Genomic DNA, 27,263 nt, shown 5'->3' with positions numbered 1-27,263 from the left:
AGCCCATTTGCACAGGTGACACAATTTGAACTGTTCCCTTTAATATTAGTGATGTTACTAGAGTTATGACAAATCCTGAAAATGAAACCAGCTTATCCAAAATATAACTCACTTCAAGGTAATGGCACCAAGTTTCTCCTTCCCAAATCTAAAGATGATGAATGATAGTTACTATTTTTAATATTGGCTCTAATTATATATTTTCTGGTATGTATGATATTGCTTTGGGATTTTGTATCATGGCAGGTCTTTATTGTTTTAAACATCACTAAATCAATAGATGAAATTAGGATGTGTCAGAAGGCATCTCTGCATCTGGTACTATTCAGAAGAGAAATAACTATGCATTAGTCTAGGAAAAACACATTTGTATCTGGGGAGAATGTTGCAGCCATCAAAAAAGAGTGATTCCTGCAGTGCATTTTACTGTTTCCATCTCTGCAGCAGTCTCTAGCATTTCGGGTTGATGGCAGAATCGTTCTCAGTGGTTGTGAAGCTTTGCTGCTTCATTGGCAGAGAAAGCCACACAGCGTCCCATAGGCTGCCAGGCTGTGATGCCGTGTGTTGCTAAGGGCTGCCTTGGATTCAGCTGATGTGGGCAGACACCTATCCACTGCCTCATTTCTTTTTTTTCTTTTTTCTTTTCCTTGTCCCTGTTCATGGCTAGATACCGTTGAAACAGGCTGTGATAGGATTATCCTTCTAGAAAAACAGTGTAGGGAGACATTCAGTAAGTGTTTTGTTTATATAGTAACACTACAAGTGTTATAACGTGGTGGTACTCGACTATAGTGCTATACTTTTAATGCAATGCATGTTTTTTCTTACTGTTTTGTCAAAATATCTCTGAATTGGAGGTTTATGCCACACTTACATGACCAAATGAAAATTTCAAACTCAATCCCAGAACAAAATGTTTGTTGTTTCATTAGATGTGCTTTCTATGTAGTGTTGTGCTTAACTACGTATGGAATTTTCAGGGAGTACAGTTTTCGTACTGTGATTTTTTAGTATTGGGAATAGCTTACATGTGTCCGAAAGGTAAGCTGATGTTTTCTCGAAGCAGATTTTCTTCAGGGATCACAAAGAAATTTTTTTAGCCTATTTATTTAACTGTTCCTTTAAACTACTTTGAAAGCATATTACTCTTGCAAAGAACGAAAAAACAATAGAAAGTATAACTTATTAACACCTTTGTGGTGTTTTACCTGTAATGAGAGTAAGTTCTCCAGCTGCTCACTAGTTGCAGGAAACATCCTTGTTAATGCACAGTTTTTGTTTCAGGTGTGAGAGGGGAAGTTTCTTTGGTGCTCAGATGAATTTACTTGCATTGTGTATTTCTGTTACATTTCCCCTGGGCTTAGCCTGGGGGGTGGGGGGCACTGAAATGTGTGGGGATGTTTTCCACAGGCAGGGCATGCGTGCAAGACTTGTTTTGAAAATATGCCTTTGCTTTCCGCTTGTCTGATCATGACTCTGCACGCAGCATCATACAACCCCATAAGGCTGGAATGGGCCAGATCATCCTAATCCAATGTGGCATTCCGTATGTCTTCCTCTGCAAGTAGGTCAAGTTTAAGCCATGTTCTTGGCTTGTGCTCCGATTTCCCATAACCTGCTCCACGTGGCTGGAGTATTGTGCTGGAGTGCAGAGCATGCCAGCAGGGATTCTGAGCAGCCTCACAGGGACAGCCAGTTTTTGGACAGAAACTACTGGTTTTGTTCTACTCTGATCTCGTGATGTTGCATTCGTGGCAGGAGAAATCTTCAGTGGTTTAAATGTGTGCTTTTACTGAGTCTTAGGCTGTTAGTTTACCTAATGATTTGCCTTTGGAAACTGCACTATAAAATTTTAAAATCAGTAATACTTCTGGGAGATAAATTGCTTTTCAGGTTTTGAAGTTTACTGTATTCTGAATGAGAAAACCTAATAAAATTGGATAGAGGTTGATGCTCTGAAGCTCTGGAAAAACAGATAGGTAGTAACCTAAAGTGTACTTCAGGCAGGACATGTTAATATTTTGTTGTTAGTGGCAATATAGAGAATTCTTGATAAGGATTACAGCTTCAATGTGCCTTTTTTCTTTTTTTTTTTTTTTTCCTTTTTTTTTTTTTTTTTTCTCCATTTGTTGTGAGTGAAAATGTGGGTTAGTACTCACAGAGGTCACCTCCAGTCAGTGCTCCGAATCAGCTATTCGGCTCCTAAACAAACCCCAACTGCAGGACAGCAAAATCAACAGAGGTGTTTGCTGATGGCTTAGGTCTTTCTTGAATTAGAGCTGATTGATGTGGCAATGTGCTCAAGAAGGGTGCAGTAAGTGCAGGGAGATGTTCTTGACTAGGCAATGGAAGCTCAGTGTCAGGACTACCTAACTGGAACCACATCTGTCTTTCTAAACCAGTAATTTTACTTGCTTCAGATGAAGTTGTGGACTTGCAAGGAAATTGTAAGAAAGCTTGGTAAATTAGTACTGGCTGGGCAGGCCACCATGTGATTAATATTAAGGTAATTCACAGAACTATTAAAATCTTCATGGTGGTGATGCTTTTACAGGGCATCAAATAGCAGAAGAGGTCACTGAAGCTAAATGTTAGTAGCTGGACTTGTAGACTTCTCATGGTATGTGCAAATTGTCATCATCTTTAGTATTAGAGCCAGTAGCAGTCCTTCTTTCATGTGTTTTCGGCCCAGAAAAACTGCAAATGATGAGCCATCTTGAACAAAACAAGAATCCCAAGTAAATCTTTTCCTTATCTGTCAGAGGCCTGATACATCTCTGAGCTAAGTTGCTTTATTCTAGATTGGTCCAGGTACTCTGCTGACCCAGCACCTTCTCAGAAAGGTCAGATTTCATTTTCCCCTCTATAGTGTTCCCTCTGAGTACCACAGATCAGCTCTGCCAGCTGCTCACTTATGCCTTCTGAAGGAAAATAATGTATCAAAGTGAAAAGCTGTCTAACCTTAGCTGTGGCATATCGACCTGCAGCTGCTTCCACAAATCTGGGAAGTTCCACAGATGGCACCATGGTCTTGTTTCTAAAAAGTCATTTCAGAGCTCAAGAAGGGAGTTGCTTGGCTCTTGCATTCATTACATGGAATGCTAAGCTGAGAGAAAACATCTTCTCAAAAAACGCTAGAGAAATTGCATCTTCTCAATATCTAAATTGAGTTTTCAAGCTCTTCGTAGCTTAAAATCTTCTTGGATTGCAGCTGGGAGAAATGGTTGTTTTCACAGTTCTTAAAGCACAGCAGGGCTTCCAGTTTTAAGGAATGCTTGAGATCCTTGAGTAAATGTTACAGTGCGTCTTGATTCAGGTTTCAAAAATACTGGGTTTGTCCAGTTTCAGCTAGATTTCCATGCACTCCATAAAACCTGAATACACAGTGACTATTTTGCTGCTAAGAAAGCAAATGTGATTGCACATCTTGTGTGCCAAAACTCTGATGTGACTAAAATGTATCAAGATTTTTTTCAAGACAAATGCACGAAAGAAGAGGTTTTTTGAGAACTTCTTTATGAGCAAGTGCTCAAGCAACTTTGTGTTCATGTAAATTGAAATACATTTCTATAGCACATCTTGTCATCTTGCTGCTGTCATAGTTGAATTAATCCATTTTCATCCATTTCTCTCCGTTGCTCAAGGAGGCTCTTCACTGAGCTGCTGCCTTTAGATCGGTTGGATCTTCTGCCTGAATATCGCATTGACTCTTCCACTGTAGGGCCAAAATTTTTATTATGCTTCTCCATTTGTTAAACTTAACTCCTGGAAAAGAAACAGTATATTCTTCCTGGCAAACTTGCCTGAGGAATGAAGGTATTTGTATTGCAAAACTGAGTCCCTAACTCCCTACTCGTATTAGGAGGTGGTGGATGCTCAGTGAAACAATCTGTTCTGCAGTGCCCACATGCTCTTCTGTGAACTTAAGTTCAAAGTATTTCAACCCTTTAAGCATGCCCCTACTCTGACCTTCACAAGTAATGTTACCCAATATTTAAGCCACGTGCATGAGCCTGTAAACTCTTAGGAGACTGGTTAATATCAAAACAAAGACAAAACCTACGCAGAGGCATTTTTTTGAGATATGGAAATTATTTTGTTGGAGGAGGGGATGGTGCAGCTGAAGCACAGCAGTAATTGCAGGTACAGGAGTTCTCTTTAGGCCATTAGCACTATCACTGCCACGTGTTTGCTGCTTGTTTGTTAATGTTGGAATTGGAATATTTAATATGCTGTTTTGAGACTGAGGTTTGGGTTTTAAATCTGAATCTGTGAACTGGATCACCATTATGCAGCTTCTACTTCTGTTTTGTTTTTGTTATTGGCCCTATTGAAAGTAGTTTGTTTAAGGACACCCCTCTCTGCTCCCCAACAAGAAGAACATTCATAATCTGGAAAACTCTGAAATACAAAGTGGCTGATTCAGTCCTGTGTTGCAGAACACTTGAGAGATATGGAAAAGTAATTTCTCTGCTTTCTGCTGTTACATGTTTACACAGCATTGGTGCACCTGTAGCTTTAAAATAGTTTGCAGTGCTATGGGATAGAAGGTCCTGGGAAAGCTGCCTCTTTGAAGAACCATGTTTTAATGGATTAGTTTTCAAGAGGAGTTTCTCAGCTGGACAACCTAATTAAAAATTTCTTGAATTAGTAGGTGCTTCTCATAGGCTGAGAAGTCTGATCTGAATTTCCAGGAAATAAGTTCAAATTATTATGAAGCAAGTCTTGCATTTCCTTGAGTTTCAAGGAGAAGGTTGAACATGTGAAAAAGCCAGCATAGACCTGCTGATGAGGGACTGTGTGCAGAGGCCCCTGTGGTCACCTGATTACACTCAAAGTGTAGATTCTTAGTAGTCATTTGGTCATTGTGTAGAAGTTGTTGCAGCAAAGACTTGCGTTATTTTCAGCAAGTTGGGGTTAATTACCCTTTCCGCTTCTCAAGCTTTGATTGCTGAATCTTGCAGATCCTGAAAAGTAAATTGAATGCTGTTCTTAGTTTGACCAAGAAATCTGTCTCAACATAAGTTCTGAAAGTTTGTTTTGCCAAACAATTTGTTTTGAGTTCGCATTGCTTCAGTTTCCTTGACTCCCAATAAAGTAATGATTCTTGGTGTCATGCTATCTCCCTCCAGGTAAAGATGATTCTTCAGTAAAAGTAAAATTGGTTGGTATAGTTAGATTAATTTGAAAAAAATTTTTTTTGTATCTTGTGCTTGAATCCAAATGTCAGATTGTTGATGGCTTGTTCTTAAATAATTTGCAATGAGATTTTTGGGTAAGTCTTGCTTGTCTTGAAGCAGCACTCAAGTGAGCTCTTGGCATTTCACAACAATTGTTAGTAGGTATGTTTTCAGCCTCTGTAAAACATGGGAAGGTTCATGAAAAGTCTGCTTTGTCATGAAATGCAGTTTGCATAATCCTACTGCAGGTATTGATTTCTGAAGCTTGTGGTAACATTTGAAACTGTTTTGATAATTTATCTGGTCTCACATAATCTAACAACTATTTAATTTTTCTTCCACTTTTCATTTCTTTTAGCTGGGATGTGACAGCAAACCTAAGAAGAACTGTTGAGACTTGATTTTTCACCTGGTCTTGGGAAAATGTAGTTTTTGTTTTGCTTGTAACTCTGTGATTTAATGGGAAAACTGTTCATTGGCCACAGATGACTACTACTGAAAGGCTTTCCGAAATCTGTTTTGGATTACAGAGAGGTAGTAAAAAAAGTGCTATGATAACACGAGTTCCATTTGAGGTTCTTTTGTCCTAAACAATAATGGGTTTGTTTGCCATTGAGTGCTGCAATTATGCAAAACAATTGCTCAGTCATCATAGGTCACGTTCTTTATATGTATTAAACAAAGATGAAAAAGAGCCAGTAATTCACATCTTTATTTTTGTCAAAGATTATAACTTTTGTACTTTTTCAACAATCACTGCTCTCTAAGAAGAAGGGGAATGGAAATGCACTGTACAGTGCACAAGTTCTGCTCCCCACCAGAAACGGATGAATCCAGAGTGCAAAACACAATGGGAGCCCTGCTCCAGCGAGACCCAGGCGTGTACTTAAAGTAGGAAGTGGTTATTGGAACTAAATTATTTTGCCATTTTTATTTTTAGGTTTGCTGGCATGGGTAATCTCATTAAGGTGCTAACCAGGGACATAGACCACAATGCAGCACATTTTTTCTTGGATTTTGAAAGTAAGTCTCTCAGCCCTTCACAGCTGGTGCCTTTCAAATGGTAAAAGTAGGATTGCTTATACCTGCTGCAGTGAAGGCCAGGGGACTCAATTGCAAAGTTGGAATTTGAAAGAGTTGCATGTGTTTTTCCTGTTACCTTTTTTTTTTTTCCTTTTTTCTCCCCTCTCTGGTAGTAGCCAAGCCACCATCATGCTGCTGTGTAAATTTTCTTTCCATGTGCTTAGTCATTTTGGGTCTCTGTGGTCAGTGATGTCCATCCATCTGCCTGCAAATCAAGTAATCATGAAATGAGAAATTCTGTCAGTATGCCATAGTAATCTGTGCTGAGCAGTTGTTCAGTGTAATCCTCTCGTACACAAGAGTGAGTGTTAAATCATTCCTGATCCTGCTTTGGTCATTCATCATGCAGTTAATGTGTGGTTTTTTACATCCAAAAATCTGAAGTGAAAGTGTCTTAGTTTCACAGATGTTTTTAGGCACCTCGTGTGAAAGATCTGTGACATACCTCTATTAGCATTTTCTGCGCACTGAAATGATGAATCACAATGTGGTTTTCTACAATGGCCTTCTGACACAATTATAAGGGCTGACAAAATTACAGCTCTTTCCTTCTGTTGTCCCATCAGGTTAAAATCTAGCATGGCTAATGCTTTCAAATCTGGTACTTGGCCTCCAGGCAATACTCCTGCTCAGGACGCTGGTGCTAGGGTGTACTGGGACAGAACAGTCCCTGGCAAAGTCTTTGGTTGGATCTCGCCCCTTTCCCAAAGGGGCGGCTGTGAGGATGTTGGTGACACGGTCACTTCTTACAGGAAAGCTGCAGTGCTGGGGTCACCAGCTGTGCATCCTCGAGGTGGGGATGTCCCTGCATCACCCAGCCTGAAGGACGGGTTCGTACCTGATGGAACTCTCTGGTCTTGTTTTCCCACTGCCTCAATCAACTACATTTGGGCTGTTCTTTCTCATAAAAAGAAAATTTTCTTTTCTCTCATTCTTGTCTTGGCAGGTACCTTAACATGGGGAACCTTCTAAAAGTTTTGACATGCACAGACCTTGAGCAGGGGCCAAATTTTTTCCTTGATTTTGAAAGTGAGAAGATGATTTTATATATCTATTACTCTTTGCCTGCAGTAGACTGCATTTGTCATGTACTAAATGTATGTTTTCATTTTGCTATCCTTCTAACTGCTTTGTGTGCCTGAGCTATGGATAATTGTTCAGTGAACTTTGGTAGAAAGCAGTAACCTGTTCTAATATATCATCAGGTCCTAAAACGTAAAATCTTTATTTCAGGAAGGGCTTTCAAATTAAAATTTGACTGTTGAAACCGGATTTGCTTCTTGTTTTTTAAACCAAAATTCTGCCTAATTTAAACCAAAATGTCAAGAATAGTTGTAGTTATTTACATGTCAGTTACAACTGACTTACTCAAATTTGTGAATTTTGTCCCTACTCCTTAAAGGAAAAACTGAAAATAAAACTTGATTTTTATCACTTTCAATGTAACTTAATAATTCTGCATGCACAGACTGGCCCACAACAGCTATTCATAGCTCCAGCATCATCATGTTAAAGGTTATATGTGAACCTTACTGGATCTGGCACTGAAACTTAACCTCATGCCTTCTTAAGAGAGGGTCTTAATGTGTACAGAGATGAAATGGATTTTGAAAAGAAGAGACATGTCGCTTGTCTGATCAATGCCAGGTGTTCCCAAAGGTTCACATATGTCAATATTTCTGCTTTTAGTTTTTGTTGCATGATACAGGATAGCCTAAGAATGGCAGGTAAGTGTTGCTGGCTTCTGCTATGCATGTTTAATTACTTTCTTTTGGGATGTGCTGTTTCTTTATTCAGCTGTACATCAGCAAGCGTAAATCAGATTAATGTTCAAGTACATTTTGACCGTGTAATAGAATACAATGGAATAGTGTAATAAAAAAACTTGATGAAGTATTACTATATGGATAATTTGAGGTGCATTATATCTTTTTTCCCCTGAGTTGTTTTTCAGTTGTTTCATGAAACAGTAGCAGTTTTTTATATTAGTTATACTAAAGCAAATGCTTGAAGAAATATGGTTTTGCTTCAATGACATTTAAAGTTACAACTTTTCTAAACCCTTACCCTGTAGTGTTGATTTTTATCACTTGTCTCTTCTGAATGTATTGTTATTGGAAGATGCTAGCCATACAAATTATTCATAAAGGGAAGATTATCAGCCTTGTGTTCAAAAATCAGAAAGCAAAATGTGTCTCAGACCATTTCTCACATATCATCATAATAGGTACAATTGAGTGAAGTGGGAGAACTCATGTATGAGGCCATTGGAGTTGTGAAGCTCCAGCTTAATTTGCAAATGCGGGAAATTTAATTGGAGTAAATGAAATTCATGTTAGCTGGATAGAAGAGGCGTAGTTCTAAAATAAATTGCAGTAAAAATTGCTCTTTTTTATTTTTAAATACAGATTCTTTAGCTATCAGTTTTGTTTTAAAATGCATGTTTTGAGCATGAACAGGATTTGGCATGAGAGTAAGCAGGTTGCTGACATGAAATGCTTTCATATGCAGTCAAATTAGGTAACTTACATTACGGCTGAATTGTTAGACTGTTCTTTGTTCATTTTGGACCCTGTTCTGCATTTGTTTCTGCTGCTCTACTGTGTATCCATGCTTCTTCCTCAGTTTCAGATAGCTTGCCTTGACAGGATCTTGGCTTTGACACAGCCAAGATCTTTCTTCAAGACTTGGCACTTAATCTTGTAATAGTTAGTGTTGTGGTTTTGTGTGGAAGGACAAATAAGCTCTGTATTAAAAACAAATTTGCCAATTCTGCATTACGCCTGGCCCAATAATAGGCAGTTTTAAGTCTTTTGTTCTTAAATCCGTGTATGTGAGCAGGCTCCAATATTTCTTACCATAAAGAACTAAAACCTAATGTTCATAAAACTTTGTAATGCTAGAAGCTTCAAATTTACGAAGGTTTTAGACTTCTAACTATTATTTTTCTCCCAGATGTTTCTCTTGGAGCTAGATTCTGGTGGCTTGGTGTGACTGACTCAGAATCTGTGTAAAAAGTATGATGAGCTGTAAGCTTTTCCTTGCCTCCACAGTGGTTAAGCTTATGCTTTCTTTGGTCATCCACCTTACCTGTTTGAAACAAATTATTATCTTGAGTGTTCATTTAAAGTCTGTGCAGTGCCATTAGAACATGAGCAAAGTGCACAGGTCAATATTGTTTACATAAAACAGCCACCTAAAATGTGGGAAACCTACAGCTCAGCTTTTACATTGGTGTCATTACTGTCACAATTGCAAATCCTTTCCAAATGTACTGATTTGAATAGTAGCTAAAATACAGTGTACTTTGAGATGGTGATATCAAGCTAGTGCTGATAGTATCCTGCATTATCTCCAGAGGACTTGGCCAGGTTTCAGAGGAGCCACTGAGACAGCATTCTCCATAGTAATACCAACAGAGATGAATAAATTATTTCATCTCCAGCAGTCTGGCATTTTTCCCCTTGTTTGTGAGTTTTGTCCCAGACAGTTTCAAATGACTTGATGTGTTCTTCCCTGGGAAAAAATCTCAGCTTAAATAGTTTGCTGTGCAGTCTAAACTTTTAACCCCAAATTTCTCTCCTTACTAGTTCTGTAGGCTAGCCAAATGTTATTTTAATAGTCACTAAATGTGTGTGTTCTCCCCCCTCCCCGCATGCAATTTGTTGTCTCACTTTTGTAGTATTTAGTTCACATAACAGCGTTTGTATATTGCTTCAAGTCTCCTCTTCTGTCTCTAATACATTACTGTGTGAACCTTTTGACCTCTGAGTGTATATTGCATCTAGTGCAGTAACATTCTGATTAAACACGAATTATAAAGACAATTCCCAATTTCTTGCAGAACCTCAGTCTTCCCTTTTGTTACTATTGTATTTAAAATAGTAAAGATGCCCTGAATAACCAGGGGTCAGCTCCTGTGGCCACAGTGTCAAAGCTCAGAGCATGTGGGTGAGCTCTGCTGTGCTTGCTGGGTTTGTTCTTTCTATGGAAAGCATTGATGATAAAGGCACAGCCTTGTAACCTTGTGGCAGGAACTTAAATGGACAGGGGAGAAGGGAAATCCATGAAACTGTATACATAACTTCTGTTTGGATGCCTGGCACTGCTGGCTGCTTTTTCTTAGCTGCCAAGAGTAACTCCAGAAGTGCAACTCCCTTTCCTGCTCTGTGCACTCCACCTTGGGGAAAAGGAGTTCCACAGTTAATGATTCTCAAGTGAAGGTCCTGTAGCTTGAGTCCTCAGGTACATACTGAGAGGTGCTATTCCCATAATATGGGAATGCTGCCTTCATCTATTCAAGGTGATAACAGTGCTTAGGAAGAGGGACCTTCATTTTTCCCTGTGATGGGCTTTCCGAATACAGTGCCCTGACCAACACTGGGAAGCAGAGAAACAAATTTTGCTTTGGGTCAGCCAGCATTAGGCCCTGAAGATTTTTTTATATCAGCCTTTTAACCCTATTTTAATAACATCTTAAATGTTTTGTGAAGGGGTTAAAAAAATAATTTCAATTTGCTTTTTAAATTCAACCTCTCTTTTAGAGATAGTAGAGGAAATGAGTTGGGACAAATCAGGTTTACAGATGTCTTTTATTGGAGAGGACTAGGTTGACCAAAAATGAAATACATACCAAAAGAAATTACTCAGTACCTACTTGGTTTTCAAATAGCTTGATATTTAGAAGTTTGTAATAATCGAAACAAACAAGCAAATAAAAAACCCCCACCATCCTAACAACTTAAGTATCAACCATTGGTTTAATTTGCTGGAACATTTTAAGGAAATGAAATACAGTAGTTGGCTGATAACATCCTACACTAAGAGAGGTGATGATGGTGTTGATTTGCCTAGCCAGCTGTCCAGTGAAGACCATTAAATTTGTGTCTGGAAGATGATTTTCATTTCTAAACATGGAGGGTCATAGTACTGCAGGTGTTCTGCATGTTGGTCAGTTTTTAAATGAGGAACAGGAGTTCTTTTGGGCCCTTCTGCTCTGCCTCTCCCAGTCCTGCAAAATTAACTCTCCTTACTACACAGGGTAAAGAAAAAAATGGCCTGAAAAATTAAATAGGAAGGAGATGTTCTCAGTGTGAGACAATCCAAGTGACAAGTCTTGACTGCATTATTTAACAACACAATCTGGAATGCTACAAAGCTTCACATCTTAGTCTGTATTTCACTGTAACATTTCGTGTTCGTGCATGAACTGCTGCCAGTCAACTGGTGCTTCCCTGTCTGCTCTTTTTCCTCGTTTTTTGTCTTCATTTCTTACAGCAGTCTTCAGCAGCTTTCAAAATTATGTGACCTTTGTGATGATCTGAAAAGCACTGGCCACTTTTACTCGATGCCTAATCAATGTGGTGCTCATTTATTTATTTTCAAAGGAGTGACCAGGTTCTTTTTAACCTGTGTTAATTCTTGGTGTTTCTCAAAATACCAATTAAACTGTTGCAAGGCCTATATATAGGCATATTTGCTAATAATGCCCACTCTTTATGCATTAAATTATCAAAATAAGAGGTATTATGCAAAAATTACAACAAAATTCAGACAGGCAATGTATGTGAAATTTATTTTCTCCTAATACAATCTTTGTTTTCTCTTGTGTTTTTCTAGTGTGTAACACTTAGATACTATGGGAGTTTTATTTCAAATGTAAAGATGTACCTAACTTCCATGGAAAATTGTGCATATGGATCATGGAAAAAGCACTTCTAAAAAGAGATTTTCCAGACTCTTCAAACTGCACTAAGTCATGAGGATATATTATCCTTAGATAGCTTTTGTCTGTCCCTATGAAAAAGAATCTATTTTTAATACCCTGATTTTTAGCATTGGAAATAATGGACTAAAATGCAATGATATTTATTCCATAACATATTTTGCCCATGTTGACAGACAAGTGTTGTGGTTTTTTTTTGTTTTGTTTTGTTTTTGTTGTTGTTTTGTGGGGGGTTTTTTTGGGTTTTTTTTGGTTTTTGTTTTTTTACAAGAGCTTTAGTAACTAACTATGTTAACAGAGAAGTGGAGTTTTTTACAAGAGCTTTAGTAACTAACTTTTTTTTTTTTAATGTTAGTCTAAAAGGAACTAACCTTATAGCCTCCATCAGCATTTTAAAAGAAAAAATGTTGGTTCAGGTAAACCATGTCTGAGATACTTGTCCAAGGTGATTGTTTTTGAACAACCTTTTGTTGTTTCTCTCAAAACATATTTCTTACAGAATTGCATTTCTTTAAAAATGTACATATAGCTTTTTGAAATTATGGCCCAATATACTTTTGGGAAGCCCTTAGGTAATTAGAAAAAAATGGGAGATGGCTTATATCTTTAAAGACAGAGGAGGAAAAAAAAATAGCCCTACAAAAGCACACATCTTTTTGCCTTCAGCTCTGATTATGTGATGAGTGCAGTAAAGAATATGTTTTGAAAATTAAATGTATTTAATTTATATTTAAGAGGTAAAAGATATAGCTCCTTTCCTAAGCATTTAAAGATGAGGTAAACAAGATGGAAAATAATCTGATGCAGTGTTTCTCGATAACAATAGACATGGACACCTCCTGTGCTGTCTGCAGTGAGCATGTCTTTTGAGTTCTTATCTAAGTTTCTTCCAGTGAGCCTCTACTGCACCCCAAGGTGAGATTATATGATAGTCATAAAGACAGCTCAACAGGATTTCTTCTCCTAACTCAGTTTTAAATAAGTCAATAAAATAGAATCCAGGTGAATTTTTGGGATGGTAAATGAAGAGACTACTAAAATGAATACACTTAGTCTCTTGGAGTTCCTTATACATTGTAGTAGCTCTTCAGAGAATAAAAATTCTTGATGAGTTGCTGCATGAAGAATTTGTCCCTTAGGTGATGGTGTGCCTATTGAGTTCCATGTTGTTGGTAAAAATAAATATGTATACGTTTAATATGTTCTGCTGTTTAGATGCCCAACCTACAGAATCTGAAAAGGAAATTTATAATCAGGTGAATGTAGTGTTAAAGGATGCAGAAGGAATACTGGAAGACTTGCAGTCATATAGAGGAGCTGGCCATGAAATACGAGAGGTGAGCTAGAGTGTTACAGTTGTGCACAACCTGTGGTTGTTCGTTGTCTGATCCTAACCAAATACTGCTGGGGTTTAACTTTGCTTGCAGGAGCTGTTTTGGCAGAGCATGTTGTGTATTAAAATCACTGTCTTGAATTTCTGCTCTGGAATGTTTCTTTTTAACAGCAAAACAGATGTTGCTTGAGTTTAATCATATTACTCCACATAGCAAATAATAATAGCAAATGATGCTTCTCAGAGTTTTTGGGATAATATTGCTATTGATTTATCTTTGTATTCCCACATAAGCTCTTCCTGAGTTTATAGAGAAATTGGAAAGAGTGTGGTGTGACTACAGTGCAACACTGAGTCGTGTTGACATTCTCTTGTATGGTAACTGGAGAAGTCTGGTTTGGTAATTCTAACACAAAAGGCATCTTGTTTTCAATCACTTTTAATTAGCTTTTATTTATTAAAGTAAATTTTTGGAACAGAAGCAAAGTTCTGTACAGAATGTCACTCCATTTTTCCTTTGTTTAATATAGGATGGAATAAATATTCTCCCAGCCCTCTTTCATTCTTCCTCACATGTAGCAGTTGGGGCTGCTTTGCTCATGAAGGAAGGAGTTGCTCACTGTAACATACCCTTAAGAAATAGTATTAGAAAGGAGGAGTCTCTACTCACTCCATAGCAATTTGAGATACTCAAAGCCATTCAGCTTTGAGGGTTTTTCTCTCCATGGAATTGATAAGGTAGGTTTAAGAAGGATAACTCTTTCACACAAAACACTTAGGAGGGGAGGTAGCTTACTTGTTCTTCAAGGAAGGAGCGTTTTCAGGGACAGGCTGTAGGATCAGGAATGTGTCTGCTGATACCATGGAGAAAGTACAGATAGACATGGCAGGAAGGAAACTTTCTAGGACCAGAGAGGAGTGTGCTGCAAGCCACAGCCCATGGTTGACTGAAACAGTTCTTGAAATCAAGAACTTGACAGTGAAAGTGCTGCAGAAGAGTTATGAGCATTTTTATTTCTGTTTTCTTGGTGTATTTTTAGTTGCTAACTGGAGAGGTTGAATTTAAGGTATTATATGTCTGTGAAATTTACTGTAAAGACAAAGTCTATAAATATATCCCTCAAAGCTGTGGTATATCCTGTGTCCTGGTGGTGCTTTATGTTGTTGATTATGCTTAAATGTAATTAAATGTTAATAGCCGGAATTTCACAGCAATTTTTTTTTTTCTTTGCAAATTTAGGAATTAGTGATAGATACCAACATTAAGATGAGGCTTTGATCTCTAAATTTTTTTGCTTGGAGTAAGCACAGTAAAGTTGTTAATTTTAATTAACTAGGTCTGGTTATGTAAATTTTCTTATCTGAGTAACTTGATTTTTAACCATTTCTTTATACTCTCTCCAAGTTGTTTTCCTGTTCAGGATGCTTACTTTCAACACAAATTTTTAGACCTTTTTGGAACAGACATGGGTTAGTACATGCTTGTCTCTCAACTGAAAACTTCTTAGAAGGTAGATTTTTAATTATTAGCTCTTAAAACAATTGTCCTGCCATAGGTGTTTTGGTTTTTTGTGTTTGGTATTTGGGGTTGTTTTGTCAGCAGTGCATCAATTATTCCCCATCTAAGCATACTTTTCTCCTCTCTTTTTCTAATTTAAGGCAATACAGCATCCAAATGATGAGAAGCTGCAAGAAAAGGCATGGAGTGCAGTTGTTCCACTAGTAGGCAAACTAAAGAAATTCTATGAATTTTCTCAAAGACTAGGTAAGTGGAAAGGTGTTAACTTGGGAGGGGTTGTCTTCGTTAATTAGTATATTTGGCATATTTAAGTGTGATCACACACAAGGAGTGTGATCAACTCCTTTGTGGAAGAGAGCTCATATTGCACAGATTGCTCCATACACTGGATGACAGCAAACTTGCTTCAGTGAATACCTGAGAGGAGAAAGAGAATGGGATCATCCTTGTTACTCTTCCTCTACTCCTTTAGTAACTCAGGAAAGCAGTAACCAGCTGATTGACTAGAAATTAATTCTGATTGACAGGAATTGATTCTGTCAGTGTTTCTGATACCAAGAGGACTTAAAAGAGACTGTATTATTCCTCCCTAAACACTAGAAATAATACGCTGTGTGGAAGTTCCTGATCTTGGTTCATACACCTGAGATGGTGCTTCATACCTCTTCAGAAGCTCACTCTTGTGATAGCTATGCTGATGAAACTAATGACACTTGTGTTTTCACCAGATTTCTGTTGTTATTTCTACTTTTAATCAAACTTATTAACATAGCTTGTAAAAAATGTGTTTAAAACATGGGAATTTTTTGCAGGTAAGTTCTGCTTTTTGAAATGGGTAATGTATTTTTCTCAAGAAGATGAACAGGAAGCTGGATTATAAATTTATCTTAAGTGAGGCATGACTTGCTTACAGCTGTGTGCCCCTTGAATTGTGTTTTCTCCTAAAGGCTGAAGTCTGCTAACACAGGTTATTGAAATATGTTCTACACAAATGTTGCAGACAAAGCTCGAGTAAAGCTTTTGAAGAAGCTTTTTTTTGTTGCTGTCAGTGCTGATGAGACCTGGTCTGTACAGCAATTTGTATGTAAATATGACAGCAGTTGACAAACAGATAAGCAATTCATCAAGTCCCTTTATTATTAATCACCATGCATTTTGGCAGCTGTATATTTTAAGCCCAGCATGCAGAATATCAGCCAGTACTGATACAAGAAGCAGTGCAGTTGTATGTTGCAAACTCCTCTCCTGTCGTTCCAGAGGCAGGACTGCGGGGCCTGCTGGGAGCCCTGACCAGCACTCCCTATTCCCCAACACAACACCTGGAGCGAGAGCAGGCTCTTGCTAAGCAGTTTGCAGAAATTCTTCACTTTACACTCAGATTTGATGAGCTCAAGGTAAGAGCTTGTAATCAGAAGGGCTGGGAAAAGAAGCCAAGTCTGTTTACTGAAGCAATCTGGGTTGTGTTCTGTTCTGGAATAGAATGCACAGTGGATACTCAAATATCCAATATGCTTGGCTTGCTCTCGTGACCTAGAGCTAGATTAAACTGGAAAGCAGATTAAATATCTTATTAGCTTTAGGCACTTATTGTATTTCAGTTCACATTAGTCATGTTTCTTCACCCAAGTTTGGCATATCTCTTGGGATAATGCTGCTGCTCTTAGCTTGTGCGCACCCACAGTCCAGCTATTTTCTTCCTAATGTGCAAAGAACTAAGCTGAAATGATAATTAATTTGCTGGTTTGATCCTTGGAGTCAAATTAGCATAGCAATTTTTTTCAACCTACTAATTTCTAGCTTGTATTTAGGAGTCTGCTCCTTTTCTCATTCTTGTTAGAGCTTGTTCTGAATCTGAGAAAACAGAAAGCTTTATGTTGTGCTTACCAGCTTCCAACATGTCACAGGCCTTTTTGCTTCACTTCAGGAAGTTGAATATTTTCTTGTTGGGTGTCTTATATTTTATGAAAACTTGTCCTTACTTCTCTTGAATTTGTCACAATTCTCTTGCTTTCATACCTGCACAGATGACAAATCCTGCTATACAGAATGACTTCAGCTACTATAGAAGAACTCTGAGCCGTATGAGGATTAACAATGTCCCAGTAGGTAACCCTTGGATAAGATGAAATGTAGTCTTCTACTACCACCTCTCTTCTCCATGTACAGAACAACTAAACCCTTTCTTCTGTTTTTTAGGCAGAGGGAGAAAATGAAGTAAATAATGAGTTGGCAAACAGAATGTCTTTATTTTACGCTGAAGCAACACCAATGTTGAAAACCTTAAGTGATGCCACAACAAAGTTTGTGTCAGAGGTAAGAGTATAAATTTATGGCTTGGGTAATGTGCTTCATAGCACTGCAGGGCCAGACATAATGGGCAGCACAACCTCCTCCAGCCCTAACCTGGCATCTAGAAATAAAGCTTGGGGTTTGGAGCCTCAAGAAATGTAATGTGTCTTTCCCAGATGCTGTAGAGTTAAGGATTCCAGCCAGGCACTTTGTGTATGCATCCCTGAAAGTTAATGGATAGTGTCACATGAGTAGTGATGGCTTTCCTCAAACAAGGAGGTGGGACAAGTAAATATTTTGCCTGCATTGTGGTGATGGTTTAGAGAAGAAATTTTGGAAAATTGAAAGGGAAGCAGCTTGATTCTCTGCTTGAAATAGGGAACGGAATTGTAGCTTCCTCTTCTCCTTCCCAAGACTCTTTCGTTACACTGTGTAAATTATTACAAAAGGGAGAAGGAACTTGAACTGGAAAAGTATTTCAACAATTTGACACATCCCTATTTATCCTTGACTACCTAAATAAATATTGGTTGTGAAATCCAGTCACTACAAATACTGCGCTTGCCTTTTGGTAACTGTGATGATTTTTGGCTTACATGCAAAGAATGCTCACTATTTCTTAGGAGAAAATAATTGTACATTACTTGATTAATGCAAAGTTACATCTGTCTTTTAATGGTTTGGGGTTTTTTTTCCTGAGTTCTGCCTTATGCTAGAAATGCCTTAAAGAAAACTATCCTCTTATTTTACATTTATTTGTGATGGTTGTCTGCCACAATTTTAAGTATTACAATTACAGCAGATGAATATGTTTGGCTATAGAAATTTTTGTCTTTGAATGAGCTAATTGGGTTAGATGATTCCTTCAAAATTCTCCAAAAGTCAGTCATGTCAAGGGTGCAGTTCCTTGACTACAAACAAGCAAGCAAAAGCCATGTGGTAGCCTTCACTCTGTAAATTGCTAATCTATGTGGTAACATTAAAAAAAAAAAAACCAACAGTGCGAGGGCTATCTGGCTTACCATAGTTGTGTTGATGTTTTTAATTGCTCCACATTGCCATGCCAGCAAATAACTGATTTGTCTTAGGTTTTGTGGTATAATATTTCACAGTAATTGAATTGTGGAAACTGTGAACTTTCTTTTGCAGAATAAAAATTTACCCATAGAGAATACAACAGATTGCTTAAGCACCATGGCAAGTGTGTGCAGGGTCATGCTGGAAACCCCGTGAGTACAAACACTGCCTCGGTTGGGGATGAGTCACCTCTCTGTTTCAGACCTGATGTGTGATGCATGGAAGAAATATAATTGGAGTAATTAAGAATTGTGATGTTTCCTTTTTACCAGCCTAGTTGTTTACATCGACATGAAACCACCTTGTCTCATTTTGCCAGCCATGCAAATCATGTGGTCTACTTTTCTGAACATATTAATATTTAAAAATGGAATGGCTATGAAAGCCAGACAACCTCTTGGCACTCTTTATAAGTGGTTTTCTCATGTATAATTCAGAGAAATAAACTATTTGAGCATGATTGCCTAGGGCCTCCTGAAAGAGGGGCTGTGGGCAATGCTCTGGATGGTGTGTCCTTGCTGACTGGCCTGGCTGATGGCTCTAACAAAATGACAGTGCTCTTCTCAGGGGAATTAACAGACAACTTCCAGGCATGAAGGAAGTCAGTTGTCTTCTGTACATTTGAGAGACACTGGGGGGAGTATGACCAAAGTCAGACTCATCTTGGATTATTTTTTAATTGATTTCTTCTGTGTTCTAAATAGTTTTCTCTTGGTGGAATTACTTGGGCATGAGCTGTGTCTTTATAAATGAATTTCCATCCAAATAACACAGGACATTTATTTTGGAGTACATTAAGACCTCCAAGCATTTATACTCTCACTCTTCTTTGGAATGGAACTTCTCTTTATTCCATTTAAAAAGGCAATTAAAGGTTGACCACTTGCCTGCCTTTTTTTTTTTTTTTTTTTTTCTAAGTCAGAAGTTTGGGTGTGTGTTAGAAGGTGGGGGAAAAGCGTAGGAAACACTGTAGACAAAGTTAGTATGTATTGTTTTCATCTTTTTGATCTCTGAAAAAGTGCAAATGGCATAGAAGTAGGATCCTGTTTTAGGTTTGAGAATTTTTATTAATCTTCATGTAACTTTCTACACAATCATCTGATGTTTGGCAGGTTGTTGAAGGGAATAAAGAAAACTCTCAGATTTGGGTTGGTGGATTTGGTGGGGTTGGTTGGTTTGTTTTTTCTCTGAGGATTTATAGTAGAATTTTTCTCCTTAATCTTAATTTGGGTATTTACTAGTATATGCAGTTATTTTGTGTTTCATAGATAACAAGGTGTGTTTTTAAATTCCAGTGAATATAGAAGCAGGTTTACAAATGAGGAAACAGTATCATTCTGTCTGAGGGTAATGGTGGGTGTCATCATACTCTATGACCACGTGCATCCGGTGGGTGCTTTTGCCAAAACTTCAAAAATTGATGTAAGTCTTTATTCTCCTGAGTATTTAAATTCTGTGTAGGCTCCTTTTCTGTCTTGCCGGCTCTAGTAGCAGTTGTAATACTGGGTTGGTACTAAACACACAGCTGTGAGCAAAAATATGTATTTAAGCAGTAAGAAATACAAACTAGGCCTTCACACATGTAAGTGGGTAATGAAAAATCTGTTTTTATGTAATTCAGGTAGTGTCTAGAAGTACTTGTAAGCTGTGGTTGTGTTGAAAGATCCAGATCAGAAAGTAACAATGGCCCCAGTAACAACTGGTGTGTTCCTCACTGACTGGTGCATAGCTCAGTTCACCATCCACCACACTTTGAGTTTCCAGCTTTCTACTGTTATTTGATAGTAAGCCTGTGGAATATATGCTGTTACTGTGTGTGGTTTTGTGGTTATTTCAAAGGGAGTATTACCCCATTGTATTAACTACAGTTGGTCATTATTTCACTGCCTGAATGTAATAATTTATAGTGGATTTATGATAAACATGTATTTTTGCTCACAGTTCCTTTTTTTTTTTTTTAAGGTTGATAAAGCAGAACTTGAAAGTTGCATTTGCTAAAGTTAACATAGAATGGTTTGGGTTGGAAGGGACCTTAAAGATCATCCAATTCCAGCCCTCCTGCCATGGACAGGGACACCTTCCACTAGACCAGGTTGCTTAAGGCCCTGTCCAACCTGGCCTTGAAACCTTCCAGGGATGGGGCAGCCACAACCTTCAAAGTCATTTTCCCTCCTCATATCACCACTTGCTCTTGTAAAATGTCTTTCTCCAGCTTCCCTTTAGATATTGGAGGGTGCTCTGAGTCTCCCCAGATCATTCTCCAGGTGGAACAACCCCAGTTCTTTCAGCCTTTCCTCACAGCAGAGGTGCTCCAGCCCTCTGATGATCTTCATAACCTTCCTCTGGACTCACTCAGGCACAGCCATGTCATTTTTCTGCTGGTGACACCAGAGCTGGGTCCAGGTGGGGTCTTCCAAGAGCAGAGCAGGGAATCACCTTGCTGCTCTGGCCACATCTCTTTTGCTGCAGCCCAGGACAGTGTTGGCTTTCTGGGCGGCCAGAGCACGTTGCTGGGTCGTGTTGAACATCTCATCCAGTAACATCCCCAAGCCCTTCTCTTCAGGGCTGCTCCCAGTCCATTCTCTGCACAGCCTGTGTTTGTGCTTGGGATGCTCTGATCCAATTGCAGGACCTTGCACTTGGAGTTGTTGAGCTTCATGAGGTTCACAGGTCCCACCTCTGCAGCCTGTCCAGGTCCTCTGGATGCCTTCCCTCCCCTCCAGAGTGTCAGCCACACCACACAGCTTGGTGTCATCAGCAAAGTTGCTGAGGATGCAGTTGATGCAGATCTTTAAGTAGCTAAGCCAGTGATAGAAAGATGTAATACTGAAAGCTTAATTCCTTTTTAATATCCAGAAAATGTCTTTACACTGCTGCTATTTTTAAATACTTGTTTTTGATCTTTGACATACTGAATATAAAATGTTCTTGCAAACTCAGAAGGTGGAAAAAACTAATTTTTTTTTAACTTCTAGATGAAAGGGTGCATCAAAGTTCTGAAAGACCAGCCTCCTAACAGTGTAGAAGGCCTTCTAAATGCTCTCAGGTACTCCTTTTTGTTTCTTGGGGGGCTTTTTTAATGCTTTGATGTGAGTTTTCATTAATTGTCCAAGGCCTTTTCTTTACAGGAAAGTATTCAATGACTGTTACAGGGAAAGGTGAATGTAATTATTGCAGGCTTTTCTTCTAATGTGTCTTGAGACAAGGATGTATGAAGAAGCATCTGGGTTTTAACAGGGTTCTGCAGTTGTTCATTCTAAGATCACTTTTTCCATTCATGCAGGTTAAGAATGATTCAGTATAGCATGGTAAGTAACTAGAAATTGTTCCTTGTCAAAAAGAACTGAAGGCACAAGTCTCTGCTGTAGAATAGATGAGACAATTGGAGGAGTAAAAAAAAATTAATAATTCCATATAATAATCTAAAACCTGCTAATTTGGGTTGTAAAGCTGTATCTATACCCTGTCACATTCGTTGTGTGGGTGTCCAGCATGGGAGAAGTGGCAAAAAGTGGAAAAATGTAATAGGCAGATGAAGTCTTTGTTCTTGTCCTTACTTGGAAAAGTATCATTGCATTGGTAACAAATAACTGCAACTGGGTGTTGTTACTCATGCACTTGCTTGGAATGTGGAAGCTTTAGTTTGTCTTGTCTGAAATTGTGCAGTTTTCATTTGTTTGCCTTATCTGTAGTGAATCTGCTTTAATGTCATTTGCCTTCTTTTTATTTTTTTGTGTCACAATGGGGTAAGGAGTTAAATAATGTGATATTGTAGGTGGGTTCTTTAGCAAAGTTGTTTCAGATTATTAGTTAAAATATAAAAAAATCCGTGCCTAATTTGAAACTTCATGTGATTATTTCCCTGCTAAAATCATGCTCATCTTGGAACTTCATAACATGATCAGTCTTTGAGATGGTGATCACAGCAAAAACACAGGCTTCCAGAGGGAAAATGTCTATTGTGATTGCAGATGCCTTGATCACCAGTTTTTACTAGTAGCCCATTTTCCCCATCATTGTTGACGCTATAAAAGTGCATGGAAGGTGTAGTTCAGGTGCTCACTGTACTGAGCAGTGACATTAACTTTTGCTTAATTACACAGTTCACTTTATGGTTAGCAGTGTAAATCCAGTCCATGCTCTCAAGCTGTGCTTTCCCTGCTCCAGCCCTTTCCATGCATGGATGCTGTAACAGTCCTGGCTTTGTACATTTGATTACTCTCTGAATAGGTTATTTAAATCTTTCCTAAACCATGTTTGGAATCGTTAGAAAGAGATGCAGGGGTGAGCTGCTGTGTGCTCATGTGATGAAAAGCACGTTCAAGATGTCATCATGACGAATTAAATCCAAATCTAAGTCTTTGATTCTGGAGGAGTGAGAAATCCCTCTGTTTCCCCGAGAGACAGATAATGTGTTTCAAAACCAAATGGAAGGTGGTATGGATTTTGGAGGGAGATTAGCTCTTTGTAATTTCAAATTCATATGAGTATTGTAATCATGTTCAGCTTTTTCACATGGGCAGAATACCAAGTGCAATAACTTTTCAGGATTTCAGAAAACCTTAGGCTGCTTGTTTGTTGAAAGTATAAATTACCGAAAAAAGTACTGAAATCTACAGTATTATTGACTTTCAGACTAAAAAGTCAATATATCTCAAGTGAACAAGTAAAATAATACTGCAGTTGTGGATAACAATGAAAGTGCTAATTTAACATGTTAGATTTAAATTATGAAGTATGTTTTATTTGCTTTTATACTAGTTAGAAAGGAAGATCAGGGAAATTAATCATACAAAAAGCTTGCTATGAGGATATCTTTTAAAAATGGAGATAGGTAAGTTTTTGATAGTGATTTAGAAGTGTACTATTATCCTAAGAGAGTATTGAAAGGGAAAGGAGCTGAAATGAGCACACCTGTGTGCTCTTCAGTTTTGGCAGCACAATCACTTAACTAAGCAGGAAATTGGGCTGAAAAGTGATTAAATCCATTGTCATTGAGGGATCCTAGGAAGGTCTGGTCACTGGAAGTTTTGAAGAAGGGTTTCTCAAGCTGTCTTATTTGAAGATGTTTCCTGTGGGCAGAGCCCTCAGACTTAGTCTGATGGATAATTACCTCTCACAAGTAGTACTGTGAGCTTATTGTGAAAGCCAATGTCCACCTGAGGCTTATAAGCTGAGGCTTATTTTGGGCTCCCCTTGGTGCAAGGCTGCTGGATTATAGTTCTGATTGGTAATATCACTCTCTGATCAGAATGTCTGACTTGTGTTCTCGGTGACCCTGGAGTGGGTGATGATCCATGGCTGAAGGTTTTGCTCTGGTACAGTCAGGTTGAGCCATAAACAAAGAAATTACACATTTGTAAGCTAAAGTGCAGTAACATTTATGCTCATCTTGACTTTATTTCTGTGTTTAGGTACACAACAAAGCATTTGAATGATGAGACTACCTCCAAGCAAATTAAATCCATGTTGCAATAACAATTACCTGGAATTCGCACCTGCTGTAGACAGTATTCTGCAATGACTGAGATGCACAGATTTCTTTTTAAGTGATTGCAACTACTATCTCGTTCATTCTTGCTTTTTATTTTCTCTCTTCCTGTTTACCCTTTTTTTTTAATCACTTTCTTGTACCTAAGTAAGCTCAGACTTCTTTTCTGTGCCAAATCAATGAAAATTATCAATTCTGGAAAGTATTTCTACTTTTCAGAATAGCCATCCTAAGTGGCAGCTAATTATGCGTTGCATTTGGATTTCTCTGTACTGGGGAAAGATTTGTGACTTGAACTAAATATTTTTAAACTTGTGGTTTTTTTCTTTTTTTGAAAAACTAATATTTAATATTGCTTCTTCTGCATGGCAAGACTGCCTACTTCTGCTATTTAAAAATCCCTTGATGACTTCATTTTCTATTGCAGCTTATTTTCTTGTGCAACCATGAGGAAACTAAAAGCAGATTTGTTTAAATTAACTGTGTTTGTACAAAATGGTACCCAACACAAAAGTTTTTTTAAATGAGTAAAAACTGTTTTGTTTAAAAGTTACGTTTGCATTTTGACTCATTTTTGTAAGGATGTATGTTGTATGTTTAACCTTTAATAACTAACGTTAAACTGTGGTGTGTGCGTAGCAAATTACGTATGCATGTTCATGTCAAATGATTGGCTGTGGATAAGATAATAAAATCAGCTTTCATTTTTCTAAGTGTGGTTTGATTTACCAGTATTTTGAGTGAGATGTCTTCGTGCTCTTTGGATTTTTACAAAAAAATAAATTTATAAATTTTATATAGTGAAAACTCTGCTGTTTCATTACCAGTAACCAGTTGCCTAATCCACTCATTTAAGCCTAGTGTGTTTTAGGGTTCTTGCTCTCCACTCTGTGCTGCTTCCCTCCCTCTGAGAATTATTACTCAGGTAGAGTTTGTGGTGAGGAACTTGGTGCAATCCATATAGATCCCAGTGGACATTGCTGAAGAACCTGCGTCTGGATTACCTCATGCTGCCTCCTCAGTAGAGCCATCAGAAATGACACTGCAAATTGGGCTCTTTCCATACCAGGGCTGGGGAGATGAACTCCCCTCACTCTGTACTGGTGTGTACTGCTATGGATCTAGGTATTTGAACTCTGTAAAACTTGAATAATCACAGCATACTAAACAATGTTTCTTCTTAGGGTAACCATTTATAGCAACAGGGCTTACATAGGTTGGTGAAAAAATTAAAGCTCTTATGGAGGGGAAAGGCTTGAAGGGGAAAAGTTGCAGCCCATCCAAAGGACCTTGGCAGGTTAGAGAGATGGGCAGAGAGGAAGTGTCTGAAATTCAGCCAAGGGAAAGCAGGGTCCTGCACCTGAGGAGTAGCAGGTGGGCACCCTGGGCACCAGCACAGGCTGGGGACTGACCTGCTGGAAAGCTGCTCTTTAGAGAAGGGGAGAAGAGCTGTCCATGAGCCAGCTGGGGGCCAAGGGCAGTGGTGTCCTGCAGTGCGTTAGGAGGAGCACTGCCAGCAGGTCAGGGAAACGATCCTGTCCCTCTACTCAGACCTGTGCAGCCTCATCTGGAGTGATGTTTCCAGTTCTAGGCTCCTCAGGACAAGGCAGACATGGAGCTCCTGGAGGGGGTCCAGCATAGGGACTGGAGATTCTTACAAGGAAAGGCTGAAGGAGCTGGGCATGTTCAGCCCCAGAAAGAGAAAACTGAGAGGGGAACCTCACCAATGTCTGTCAGTGTCTGTAGGGAGGTGTCAGAGGATGGACCAGGTTCTGCTCAATGGTGTCCAGCAATAGGACAAGAAGCAATGGGCAGAAACTGATGCCCAGGAAAGTTCCACTTGAAAATGAGGAAGAACATCTTTACTTTGCAGCAAGCAATCACTAGCACAGATTGCCCACAGAGGGTGTGGAGTCTCCTTGCTGGAGATACCCAATAACTGTCTGGACATGATCCTGTGCCATGTGCTCTGGGATGACCTTGCTTGAGCAGAGAGAGCCAGATGCCCTACTGTGGTCCCTTCCAGCCTTACCCATTCTGGGATTCTGTGAGTGCAAGAATTGAGAATGACTAGAAAGCTCTGGGAAATGGCATATTTTGCACTGATGAGCAAACATTAGTGCTTCTGGTGTGTGACATGAGATTATGCCTAACATGAGATGTCAGTGTTCTGGAAAGGAGGCTTGAAACCTGCAGGCAAGTGTGAGTCCCTCAGCTTTATTTGGTGGACAAGTAATGTTTTGTAACTTTGCATAGCATGCTAGCTCCAGGTAGAATGTATCAGTGTGACCATGCTTGATTTCCTATAGCTATTGCTTGTACAACATCAAGAAGTGTTTTCCTTTTTATCTTTTCTTTGTTTGTTTTGAAAAGAAGAGATCTGCAAAATTTTAACTTGTCCACTTGAAGATTTTGGAGAAGGTTCAGGTGTGTACTGGGGGTATCTGTATGTCCATCTCTCTTAGGGAGATACATTTCTTCTTTCTGGCCAAGGATGCTCAGCCAGGGTCTGTGTCACAGAGAAACTAACCCATGTGCGTTGCTGGCCACAGGAATAAAATACTCTTGCTTTGACACGATACTACTCTAGTCCTTTTGGCAATATCACAGTTGAATCAAGCTGAGGAAGGACAAAACTGGATTTGTTTGGGGTTTTTTAAAAGGAAAGTCTTTCCCGGAATTATGTGAATGCTACAAACTGTATACAACTGACCCTTTTGCAGGGATCTGAAAGGGAAACTGTCCTCTCCAGTTCATCACCCTGAAGAAAAAATAATAATTTAGTGTCAGCCTTGTTGCTGCGAATACAGTTAAGGAGTAATAACCCAGGAGGAGCAAATCATGCTCCTTCCAGTATTACTTTTTGTAAATAAAGCTTTCTAAGGGAAAGCTAATTTACAGAGAATGAGTTTTAAGCACAACTTGTGTATTTGACAGTTTTTACTTCTGATTTTATTGAAAAGCACTTGAAACAGTAAATCAGGCCTGAGTGCTGGCGTGGCAGAACCAGCCATGTAGCAGATTTCTTCTTTGTCTTGCTTCAGTGGCTGCTGGTTAAAACAACACAATTTCTTCAGTCAACTGTTTTGGACAGATCTTCCTTTCTGCTGCCCTGACGGCATCTTTGCTTTTAAATGTTGTTCTTGTGGTCTGAGAATAATTGGAGCTTTCCTTTTTTTCCTCTGGCATTTGTGTTTTGCAGTTTCTCTGTGTATGCAGCTGGGACAGGAGATTAGAGCTGGCTTGCCTTGGAGTTGGCTGGCCCACTGCTCCACAAGTTCCCCACTCATGAGCTTTCCAAGAAAACAGGCTCTTCCAGTGCACCAGGCATCAGCTGTTTGCAGTTTTGAGCTGAAACTGCTGTATGTTCCTGCTCAAGCTTTGGTGCTTGTTCCTTGCAAAACCACACTTTAGTCTTCCCTGCTTCATTTTATCTGTGCTGCTGGACAGGAGAGCAGCTGGCAGGCCTGGTACTAAGTATGGGTCACTAAACAGCCTCTGTGTAAGTTTTGAGGGGAGATTTGCACTGGTTGGGTGGCACCACCCTGTTGTGTGTGATAGCCTGT

At 38.9% G+C, this 27,263-nt stretch overlaps 1 protein-coding gene across 6 annotated transcripts in view; it reads left to right on the top strand.

Annotated features, from left to right (window-relative positions):
* CYRIB (CYFIP related Rac1 interactor B) overlaps nucleotides 1-24,410 on the top strand; it is a 97,246-nt gene extending 72,836 nt beyond the window's left edge. For 3 of the 6 annotated variants that reach the window (XM_066336094.1, XM_066336100.1, XM_066336086.1), the window contains exons 4-13: nucleotides 7,210-7,292; nucleotides 13,204-13,325; nucleotides 14,981-15,086; nucleotides 16,098-16,234; nucleotides 16,865-16,942; nucleotides 17,037-17,153; nucleotides 18,279-18,358; nucleotides 19,502-19,628; nucleotides 21,182-21,252; nucleotides 23,621-24,410. In XM_066336094.1, the coding sequence (XP_066192191.1) occupies nucleotides 7,220-7,292; nucleotides 13,204-13,325; nucleotides 14,981-15,086; nucleotides 16,098-16,234; nucleotides 16,865-16,942; nucleotides 17,037-17,153; nucleotides 18,279-18,358; nucleotides 19,502-19,628; nucleotides 21,182-21,252; nucleotides 23,621-23,684 (975 nt within the window). In that variant the 5' untranslated portion in view covers nucleotides 7,210-7,219 and the 3' untranslated portion in view covers nucleotides 23,685-24,410. Of the gene's footprint in view, nucleotides 1-5,538; nucleotides 5,715-6,120; nucleotides 6,204-7,209; nucleotides 7,293-13,203; nucleotides 13,326-14,980; nucleotides 15,087-16,097; nucleotides 16,235-16,864; nucleotides 16,943-17,036; nucleotides 17,154-18,278; nucleotides 18,359-19,501; nucleotides 19,629-21,181; nucleotides 21,253-23,620 lie in introns of all 6 variants that reach the window. The other 3 variants (XM_066336108.1, XM_066336128.1, XM_066336119.1) reach the window with 3 other exon arrangements.
* Nucleotides 24,411-27,263: the final 2,853 nt, after the last annotated feature.

Source organism: Sylvia atricapilla, chromosome 1 (genome assembly GCF_009819655.1).
Source record: "Sylvia atricapilla isolate bSylAtr1 chromosome 1, bSylAtr1.pri, whole genome shotgun sequence".
Classification (NCBI taxonomy): Eukaryota; Metazoa; Chordata; class Aves; order Passeriformes; family Sylviidae; genus Sylvia; species Sylvia atricapilla.
Note: the sequence above shows the minus strand (reverse complement) of the source record. Positions and strands in the feature narration are given on the sequence as shown.